Source organism: Oncorhynchus gorbuscha, linkage group LG16 (genome assembly GCF_021184085.1).
Source record: "Oncorhynchus gorbuscha isolate QuinsamMale2020 ecotype Even-year linkage group LG16, OgorEven_v1.0, whole genome shotgun sequence".
Classification (NCBI taxonomy): Eukaryota; Metazoa; Chordata; class Actinopteri; order Salmoniformes; family Salmonidae; genus Oncorhynchus; species Oncorhynchus gorbuscha.
In genome coordinates this window covers 93,328,188-93,340,215 of record NC_060188.1, presented here as the reverse complement: position 1 = coordinate 93,340,215, position 12,028 = coordinate 93,328,188, and the positions used below count along the sequence as shown (strand labels likewise).

The 12,028-nt window shown below is 39.7% G+C and overlaps 1 protein-coding gene across 11 annotated transcripts in view; it reads right to left on the bottom strand.

Annotated features, from left to right (window-relative positions):
* Positions 1–12,028, bottom strand: part of LOC123999436 (transcription factor 4-like) — a 474,953-nt gene that overhangs the window by 156,997 nt on the left and 305,928 nt on the right. For all 11 annotated transcript variants that reach the window (XM_046305232.1, XM_046305239.1, XM_046305238.1 and 8 more), the window contains one exon: positions 11,212–11,261. In XM_046305232.1, the coding sequence (XP_046161188.1) occupies positions 11,212–11,261 (50 nt within the window). The remainder of the gene's footprint in view (positions 1–11,211; positions 11,262–12,028) is intronic.

Below are 12,028 nucleotides of genomic sequence, written 5' to 3'. Positions count from 1 at the left end.
GCAGCAGGATCCATAGGATTTAGCCTGCAGCAGGATCCATAGCATTTAGAGAACAGGCTCTGTATGTGGCCTGTTTACGGTGTGTGTGTGTCTCACTATGGTCCTCGTTGCAGCGACAAAGAGACAGCAGTCAGCACAGACATTCTCCTCTCCGTCCTCCTGGGTCGCTGCCAAGTATCGGCCTGCTCCCTGTCAATTCACCCAATCACCCGGAAAATACACTTGACCTACAAACCACGTCCCTCTGCCAGGCCTTCCTCCAGACCTCCTCTCTGTCCTCATCTCCTTCAGCTAGCCCTCTGCCAGGCCTTCCTCCAGACCTCCTCTCTGTCCTCATCTCCTTCAGCTGGCCCTCTGCCAGGCCTTCTTCCTCCTGTCCTCATCTCCTTCCTCTCTGTCCTCATCTCCAGACCTCCTCTCTGTCCTCATCTCCTTCAGCTGGCCCTCTGTCTTCCTCCAGACCTCCTCTCTGTCCTCATCTCCTTCAGCTGGCCCTCTGCCAGGCCTTCCTCCAGACCTCCTCTCTGTCCTCATCTCCTTCAGCTGGCCCTCTGTCTTCCTCCAGACCTCCTCTCTGTCCTGTCCTCATCTCCTTCAGCTGGCCCTCTGCCTTCCTCCAGACCTCCTCTCTGTCCTCATCTCCTTCAGCTGGCCCTCTGCCAGGCCTTCCTCCAGACCTCCTCTAAACACTGTGGCTCATTATAACATCCAGCATCTCTTCAGGAGGGTTGATTGCGTTCATTCTGATACATTGTTGTTGTCTTTCCGGGTTCTCCCTTTCTCTAGCCGTGTGTGTGTGTGTGTGTGTGTGTGTGTGTGTGTGTGTGTGTGTGTGTGTGTGTGTGTGTGTGTGTGTGTGTGTGTGTGTGTGTGTGTGTGTGTGTGTGTGTGTGTGTGTGTGTGTGTGTGTGTGTGTGTGTGTGTGTGTGTGTGTCGTGGGTATATTATGGTTAAGTCTAGAGGACCAGCTGGACTAGCAAACAATTAAGTTTACTGCATGTCTGGGGAGCAGGGGAGGAGGGGAGCAGGGGAGCAGGGGAGGAAGGGTGGAGGGGAGCAGGAGAGGAGGGGAGGAAGGGAGGAAGGGAGGAGGGGAGCAGGGGAGGAAGGGAGGAGGGTAGCAGGGGAGGAGGGGAGCGGGGGAGGAGAGGAGCAGGTAGGGGAGGAGCAGGGGAGGAGGGGGGATGTAATGACATCACAGGGCTGGAGGGGGGATGTAATGACATCACAGGGCTGGAGGGGGGATGTAATGACATCACAGGACTGGAGGGGGGATGTAATGCCATCACAGGGCTGGAGGGGGCAGGAAAGCTCACAGAACACTTCAGCTTTCCATCCATAATGTACCTTCTACTAAACCTAACCTCTCTCTCTCCACTTTAAACTAACAGTCTATAATGAACTCTCTCCACTTTAAACTAACAGTCTAATGAACTGCCTGTCTGTCTGTCTGTCTGTCTGTCTGTCTGTCTGTCTGTCTGTCTGTCTGTCTGTCTGTCTGTCTGTCTGTCTGTCTGTCTGTCTGTCTGTCTGTCTGTCTGTCTGTCTGTCTGTCTGTCTGTCTGTCTGTCTGTCTGTCTGTCTGTCTGTCTGTCTGTCTAATATAAACAGTCAGTTTATAATCATGGGGTCAGTATAATATAATATAATATAATCATGGGGTCAGTATAATATAATATAATCATGGGGTCAGTATAATATAATATAATCATGGGGTCAGTATAATATAATCATGGGGTCAGTATAATATAATATAATCATGGGGTCAGTATAATATAATATAATATAATCATGGGGTCAGTATAATATAATATAATATAATCATGGGGTCAGTATAATATAATATAATATAATCATGGGTTCAGTGTAGTATAATATAATATAATCATGGGGTCAGTATAATATAATATAATATAATCATGGGGTCAGTATAATATAATATAATCATGGGGTCAGTATAATATAATATAATCATGGGGTCAGTATAATATAATATAATCATGGGGTCAGTATAATATAATATAATCATGGGGTCAGTATAATATAATATAATATAATCATGGGGTCAGTATAATATAATATAATCATGGGGTCAGTATAATATAATATAATCATGGGGTCAGTGTAGTATAATATAATATAATCATGGGGTCAGTATAATATAATATAATCATGGGGTCAGTATAATATAATATAATCATGGGGTCAGTATAATATAATATAATCATGGGGTCAGTGTAGTATAATATAATATAATCATGGGGTCAGTATAATATAATATAATCATGGGGTCAGTATAATATAATATAATATAATCATGGGGTCAGTATAATATAATATAATCATGGGGTCAGTATAATATAATATAATATAATAATATAATCATGTGTCAGTATAATATAATATAATCATGGGGTCAGTATAATATAATATAATCATGGGGTCAGTATAATATAATATAATATAATCATGGGGTCAGTATAATATAATATAATCATGGGGTCAGTATAATATAATATAATATAATCATGGGGTCAGTATAATATAATATAATCATGGGGTCAGTATAATATAATATAATCATGGGGTCAGTGTAGTATAATATAATATAATCATGGGGTCAGTATAATATAATATAATCATGGGTCAGTGTAGTATAATATAATATAATCATGGGGTCAGTATAATATAATATAATCATGGGGTCAGTATAATATAATATAATCATGGGGTCAGTGTAGTATAATATAATATAATCATGGGGTCAGTATAATATAATATAATCATGGGGTCAGTATAATATAATATAATCATGGGGTCAGTATAATATAATATAATCATGGGGTCAGTATAATATAATATAATCATGGGGTCAGTATAATATAATATAATCATGGGGTCAGTGTAGTATAATATAATCATGGGGTCAGTATAATATAATATAATCATGGGGTCAGTATAATATAATATAATCATGGGGTCAGTATAATATAATATAATCATGGGTCAGTGTAGTATAATATAATCATGGGGTCAGTGTAGTATAATATAATATAATCATGGGGTCAGTATAATATAATATAATCATGGGGTCAGTATAATATAATATAATCATGGGGTCAGTATAATATAATATAATCATGGGGTCAGTGTAGTATAATATAATATAATCATGGGGTCAGTATAATATAATATAATCATGGGGTCAGTATAATATAATATAATATAATATAATCATGGGGTCAATATAATATAATATAATATAATATAATCATGGGGTCAGTATATAATATAATATAATCATGGGGTCAGTATAATATAATATAATCATGGGGTCAGTATAATATAATATAATCATGGGGTCAGTAGTATAATATAATATAATCATGGGGTCAGTAATATAATATAATCATGGGGTCAGTGTAGTATAATAATATAATCATGGGGTCAGTATAATATAATATAATCATGGGGTCAGTATAGTATAATATAATATAATCATGGGGTCAGTATAATATAATATAATATAATCATGGGGTCAGTGTAGTATAATATAATATAATCATGGGGTCAGTATAATATAATATAATCATGGGGTCAGTGTAGTATAATATAATATAATCATGGGGTCAGTCATAATATAATATAATCATAATATAATCATGGGGTCAGTGTATAAATCATGGGGTCAGTATAATATAATATAATCATGGGGGGTCAGTATAATATAATATAATCATGGGGTCAGTGTAGTATAATATAATATAATATAATATAATATAATCATGGGGTCAGTATATAATATAATATAATCATGGGGTCAGTGTAATATAATATAATATAATATAATATAATCATGGGGTCAGTATAATATAATATAATCATGGGGTCAGTATAATATAATATAATCATGGGGTCAGTATAATATAATATAATCATGGGGTCAGTATAATATAATATAATCATGGGGTCAGTATAATATAATATAATCATGGGGTCAGTGTAGTATAATATAATCATGGGGTCAGTGTAGTATAATATAATCATGGGGTCAGTGTAGTATAATATAATATAATCATGGGTCAGTGTAGTATAATATAATATAATCATGGGGTCAGTATAATATAATATAATCATGGGGTCAGTGTAGTATAATATAATATAATCATGGGTCAGTGTAGTATAATATAATATAATCATGGGGTCAGTATAATATAATATAATCATGGGGTCAGTGTAGTATAATATAATATAATCATGGGGTCAGTATAATATAATATAATCATGGGGTCAGTGTAGTATAATATAATATAATCATGGGGTCAGTGTAGTATAATATAATATAATCATGGGGTCAGTAGTATAATATAATATAATCATGGGGTCAGTATAGTATAATATAATATAAATATAATCATGGGGTCAGTATAATATAATATAATCATGGGGTCAGTGTAGTATAATATAATATAATCATGGGGTCAGTATAATATAATATAATCATGGGGTCAGTGTAATATAATATAATCATGGGGTCAGTGTAGTATAATATAATATAATCATGGGGTCAGTATAATATAATATAATCATGGGGTCAGTATAATATAATCATGGGGTCAGTATAATATAATATAATCATGGGGTCAGTATAATATAATATAATCATGGGGTCAGTGTAGTATAATATAATATAATCATGGGGTCAGTGTATAGTATAATATAATATAATCATGGGGTTCCGACAATCAGTATAATATAATATAATCATGGGGTAAGGAACATGTATAATATAATATAATCATACAGTAGATGGTATCAGTGTATATAATATAATATAATAAACAAAGTGGCATAGTTAAAGTCAGTATAATATAATAAGGATAAGTCGATGGGGTCAGTATATAATATAATATAATCATGGGGTCAGTATAATATAATATAATATAATCATGGGGTCAGTGTAGTATAATATAATATAATCATGGGGTCAGTATAATATAATATAATCATGGGGTCAGTGTAGTATAATATAATATAATCATGGGGTCAGTATAATATAATATAATCATGGGGTCAGTGTAGTATAATATAATATAATCATGGGGTCAGTATAATATAATATAATCATGGGGTCAGTGTAGTATAATATAATATAATCATGGGGTATAGTATAATATAATATAATCATGGGGTCAGTGTAGTATAATATAATATAATCATGGGGTCAGTATAATATAATATAATCATGGGGTCAGTGTAGTATAATATAATATAATCATGGGGTCAGTATAGTATAATATAATCATGGGGTCAGTATAATATAATATAATCATGGGGTCAGTGTAATATAATACATTACCACAGTATCACATTACCACATTGCAACATTATCACATTACCACATTACCATATTATCGCATTGCCACGTTATTGCATTATCCCATTACCACATTACTACATGACCATATTATCGCATTACCACATTACAATGTTTCTCTCTAGTGACAGCACAGGTGTTCTTTAAGTAAATCATCTTCACTAACAAACACATTTTGGTACTACATTACATTATCACATTATCTCATTACCACAGTATCACATTACCACATTGCAACATTATCACATTACCACATTATCGCATTACCACATTATCGCATTACCACATTATTGCATTATCCCGTTACCACATTATCCCATTACTGCATTACCATATTATCGCATTACCACATTATCACATGACACATTATCATTATCACATTCCAATGTTTCTCTCTAGTGACAGCCCAGGTGTTCTTTAAGTAAATCATCTTCACTAACAAACACATTTTGGTACTACATTACCACATTATCACATTACCACATTATCACATTCCAATGTTTCTCTCTAGTGACAGCACAGGTGTTCTTTAAGTAAATCAACTAACAAACACATTTTGGCACTACATTACCACATTACACATTACCACATTATCTCATTACCACAGTATCACATTACCACATTTTAGTACTATAGTTAACTGACGGGATGTTCAAGAGAATAATGAAGGACAATGCAGAAGAGTTGGATTGATTTTAAGAGAAAGGAGGAATCTTAGCAAGTTCATCTGGACTCGACACTACACATATGTTACCATGCTATTGATCAAAGAAATGAACATTGTTCTTATATAAACGATAGTCTATATATATATATACATACATACATACATATATATATATATATATATATATATATATATATATATACTGTAGCTTTCACACATTTTATATAACAATAGGTTATATCCTGAGAAGAGACAAGTTAATTTACTATCCATCAGACAGTGTGCAGTAAAAATTAATATGTTTTGCTTATATATATCTTCAATAAATAAATATCTTGTCCATTTTAATTATCAAAATTAACCTATGTAAGAAATACATACATTTCTAAAATAACATTCAACAGAGTATAAACGATATATGATAGATATAAAAACAATGTAAATAAATTATACAATACCGTAGTAGATTTGTCAAATTGAGATCCATTGATTGAGTATATTGGTTATAATTGAACATTTGGTAAATTACCTGGTAGTTTTAGGTAAGAACAGGTTGTCGACTTGACATTCCTGGCATCTTTCCATCTAGGCCTGCATATGTTTTACAACGTGTAAGGATGTAATATTTAATATATATATATATATATATATATATATATATATATGTATATATATATACTATAACACAGTAAGTGCTGTTATTGATTGGAAGATTGAAAGTACATTTTGTTTGATTGTTCTATAATCTATGCACATCGGCAAATGTCGGATTACAGCAAAGGTCTCGGTAATCTTTGTTTAACAAAATGACATGCACAGAACACAGCTGTGCCATTGATAAATGTCTAGTGGTTGGAAGAGGGGGAGGGGGTGGTATGTTTGACACCCTGAAATAAGAAAAAACTGGATAACGTGACATTCCAGGAGAAATTGAAAAGTTCTGTCGGAAAAAAAGAGAGTTAACAGACCTTTAAAATGCCTTTCAGCGTCACCGTCACGCTGGCCTAGCCAAGGCCAAAGCCCCCACAACCACAACGTCACGCTGGCCTAGCCAAGGCCAAAGCCCCCACAACCACAACGTCACGCTGGCCTAGCCAAGGCCAAAGCCCCCACAACCACAACGTCACGCTGGCCTAGCCAAGGCCAAAGCCCCCACAACCACAACGTCACGCTGGCCTAGCCAAGGCCAAAGCCCCCACAACCACAACGTCACGCTGGCCTAGCCAAGGCCAAAGCCCCCACAACCACACCGTCACGCTGGCCTAGCCAAGGCCAAAGCCCCCACAACCACAACGTCACGCTGGCCTAGCCAAGGCCAAAGCCCCCACAACCACAACGTCACGCTGGCCTAGCCAAGGCCAAAGCCCCCACAACCACAACGTCACGCTGGCCTAGCCAAGGCCAAAGCCCCCACAACCACAACGTCACGCTGGCCTAGCCAAGGCCAAAGCCCCCACAACCCCAACGTTACGTTGAGCAACAAAAACATCTTAACTGTCAAAATCTGCTTTCATTTCAGCAGAGAGAGACTCCACCCTGGTGGCATTCAGACAGGCTTCAGACCTCAATGCATTCAGACAGGCCCCTCAACCATTCAGACGTTCACGCTGGCCTGAAGAAGAGATCAAAGGCCCCGTGTTTACTAGATAGATTGCATCACCGTCATCACTGGCCTAGCCACGACAAAAGATGAACAACATTAGGTTCCCCTAAATGTTTCTTTGGGAAGGAATTTGTCCTGCCAAAGCCCCCAATACAAAAAACCTACAACGTACGTTAGCCTCCCAGCCATAGACTCCCAAAGCCCCCCACAACCATAGACTCCAGGCCATGGACTCCCATGCCAGACTCCCATGCCCCCATGCCATAGACTCCCTGGCCATAGACTCCCAGGCCAAGCTCCCCCACAACCACATGCCATCACCATGCCTGGACTCCCAGGCCATAGACTCCCATGCCATAGACCCCATGCCATAACCCCAGGCCATAGACTCCCAGGCCATAGACTCCCAGGCCATAGACTCCCATGCCATAGACTCCCAGGCTGGCCTACTCCCATTCCATAGACCCCATGCCAAGACTCCCATGCCATAGACTCCCATAACCATACCGGCCATAGCTGGCCATAGCCCCATACCAAAGACCCCCACAACCATAGACTCCCATGCCATAGACTGGCCATAGACTCCCAGGCCATAGACTCCCATACCATAGACTCCCACCATGGCCCCATAGACTCCCATGGCCATAGACCCCATACCATAGACTCCCATACCATAGACTCCCATGCCATAGACTCCCAGGCCATAGACTCCCATGCCATAGACTCCCTGGCCATAGCTCCCATGCCATAGACTCCCACAACCATAGACTCCCAGGCCATAGACTCCCAGGCCAAGACCCCCACAACCATAGACTCCCATCCACGCTGGCATCCCACCATAGCCCCAGGCCAAAGACCCCATAACCATAGACTCCCGCTGGACTCCCAGCCATAGACTCCCAAAGCCCCCATGCCATAGACTCCCTGCCATAGACTCCCATGCCATAGACCCCACAACCATAGACTCCCTGGCCATAGCTCCCATGCCATAGCCCCCACAACCATAGACGTCCCAGGCCATAGCCCCAAGGCCATAGCCCCCCAACCATAGACGTCCCACCTGGCTCCCATAGCCAGACTCCCAGGCCAAAGCCCCCACAACCACCCATACCATCACTCCCAGGCCATAGCTCCCAGGCCAAAGCCCCCCAACCATAGACTCCCTGGCCATAGCCAATGCCAAAGCCCCCACAACCACAGACTCCCGCTGGCCTAGCCCCATGCCAAAGCCCCCACAACCCCAACCATTGAGCAACAAAAACATCTTAACTGTCAAAATCTGCTTTATGCAGAGAGACCCAGGCCATTCCCAGCCAGAGAGACACCATAGACTCCCATGCCATAGACTCCACCCTGGTGGCATTCAGACAGGCTTCAGACCTCAATGCATTCAGACAGGCTTCAGACCCCATACCATTCCCAGACCATAGACTCCCATCTGAACCTGAAGAGACTCAGTGGCTGACTGTTTATCTACCATAGACTCCCATACCATAGACTCCCAGGCCATAGACTCCCAAATAGATCCCATGATAGACAACATAGACTCCCCTAAATGTTTCTTTGGGACCCCATGCCATCCCCCAGGCCATAGACTCAAATGAAAAACCTACTGCCATAGACTCCCATGCCATAGACTCCCAGGCCATAGACTCCCATGCCATAGACTCCCAGGCCATAGACTCCCATGCCATAGACTCCCATACCATAGACTCCCATACCATAGACTCCCATGCCATAGACTCCCATGCCATAGACTCCCATGCCATAGACTCCCAGGCCATAGACTCCCATACCATAGACTCCCATACCATAGACTCCCATGCCATAGACTCCCAGGCCATAGACTCCCAGGCCATCTCCCAGGCCATAGACTCCCATACCATAGACTCCCATACCATAGACTCCCAGGCCATAGACTCCCAGGCCATAGACTCCCATACCATAGACTCCCATACCATAGACTCCCATACCATAGACTCCCAGGCCATAGACTCCCATACCATAGACTCCCATACCATAGACTCCCATGCCATAGACTCCCATACCATAGACTCCCATGCCATAGACTCCCAGGCCATAGACTCCCATACCATAGACTCCCATAGCCATAGACTCCCATACCATAGACTCCCATACCATAGACTCATAGACTCCCAGGCCATAGACTCCCAGGCCATAGACTCCCAGGCCATAGACTCCCATACCATAGACTCCCATACCATAGACTCCCAGGCCATAGACCATAGACTCCCAGGCCATAGACTCCCATACCATAGACTCCCATACCATAGACTCCCATACCATAGACTCCCATACCATAGACTCCCATGCCATAGACTCCCAGGCCATAGACTCCCATACCATAGACTCCCATACCATAGACTCCCATACCATAGACTCCCAGGCCATAGACTCCCAGGCCATAGACTCCCAGGCCATAGACTCCCAGGCCATAGACTCCCAGGCCATAGACTCCCAGGCCATAGACTCCCATACCATAGACTCCCATGCCATAGACTCCCATGCCATAGACTCCCATGCCATAGACTCCCATGCCATAGACTCCCATGCCATAGACTCCCAGGCCATAGACTCCCATGCCATAGACTCCCATGCCATAGACTCCCAGGCTTCTCCCACAGAGCTTAGAGATGGCAGCAAAAGGCCTCCACGACAAGCCATACATTACGGCTTAACTTCCATTGAAGAGGGGAAAAGATAACCTTTTTTAGAAATAGCTACCTCAATGTCCAGACATGTCTTCTCCTAGACATGACAGTGACCTAAAATGGTTTCTACTCTTCTTAAAAAGTAAACGGGCTTTCAAAAAGTACATCGTCAGACAGTGTATATTTGTTTCAGAGTAGAATTCATCGTCAGTTAAGAAGGCTTTGCCACCAGGAGATCTAACTATATAATATATATTAATTAAAATATATTTAGAGATATACCTATATAATATATGACATAATATAGTCTATGTAATATATATTAATTAAAATATATATAGAGATATACCTATATAATATATGACATAATATAGTCTATGTAATATATATTAATTAAAATATATATAGAGATATACCTATATAATATATGACATAATATAGTCTATGTAATATAATAATTAAAATATATATAGAGATATACCTAATAATATATGACATAATATAGTCTAGATATATATATTAATAAAATATATATAGACCTATATATATATGACATAATATAGTCTATGTAATATATATTAATTAAAATATATATAGAGATATACCTATATAATATATGACATAATATAGTCTATGTAATATATATTAATTAAAATATATATAGAGATATACCTATATAATATATGACATAATATAGTCTATGTAATATATATTATGAAGTTTCATGATCATCATTGATCATTCAAATATATATAGAGAGATATAACTATATAATATATATGCATTAAAATATATATAGAGATATAGAGATTCTTATAGGAATAAAAATGTGTACAATAATTTCAATCCACATTGTAAAACGGCATTCAAATGTAATTAAATAATGACTTACTGATGAAGGTAAACCAGGAGGAACTTTCCGAACTCTCTTTGTCTGGACCTCTGAAATACACAAGGATTAAACACAGTTCAGTGGTAGGGTTCTCCAGGGATATCAACACTACGACCCAACAGGCAGGGTTCTCCAGGGATATCAACACTACGACCCAACAGGTAGGGTTCTCCAGGGATATCAACACTACGACCCAACAGGCAGGGTTCTCCAGGGATATCAACACTACGACCCAACAGGTAGGGTTCTCCAGGGATATCAACACTATGACCCAACAGGTAGGGTTCTCCAGGGATATCAACACTACGACCCAACAGGTAGGGTTCTCCAGGGATATCAACACTACGACCCAACAGGTAGGGTTCTCCAGGGATATCAACACTATGACCCAACAGGTAGGGTTCTCCAGGGATATCAACACTATGACCCAACAGGTAGGGTTCTCCAGGGATATCAACACTATGACCCAACAGGTAGGGTTCTCCAGGGATATCAACACTACGACCCAACAGGTAGGGTTCTCCAGGGATATCAACACTACGACCCAACAGGTAGGGTTCTCCAGGGATATCAACACTACGACCCAACAGGTAGGGTTCTCCAGGGATATCAACACTACGACCCAACAGGTAGGGTTCTCCAGGGATATCAACACTACGACCCAACAGGTAGGGTTCTCCAGGGATATCAACACTACGACCCAACAGGTAGGGTTCTCCAGGGATATCAACACTACGACCCAACAGGTAGGGTTCTCCAGGGATATCAACACTATGACTCAACAGGTAGGGTTCTCCAGGGATATCAACACTATGAC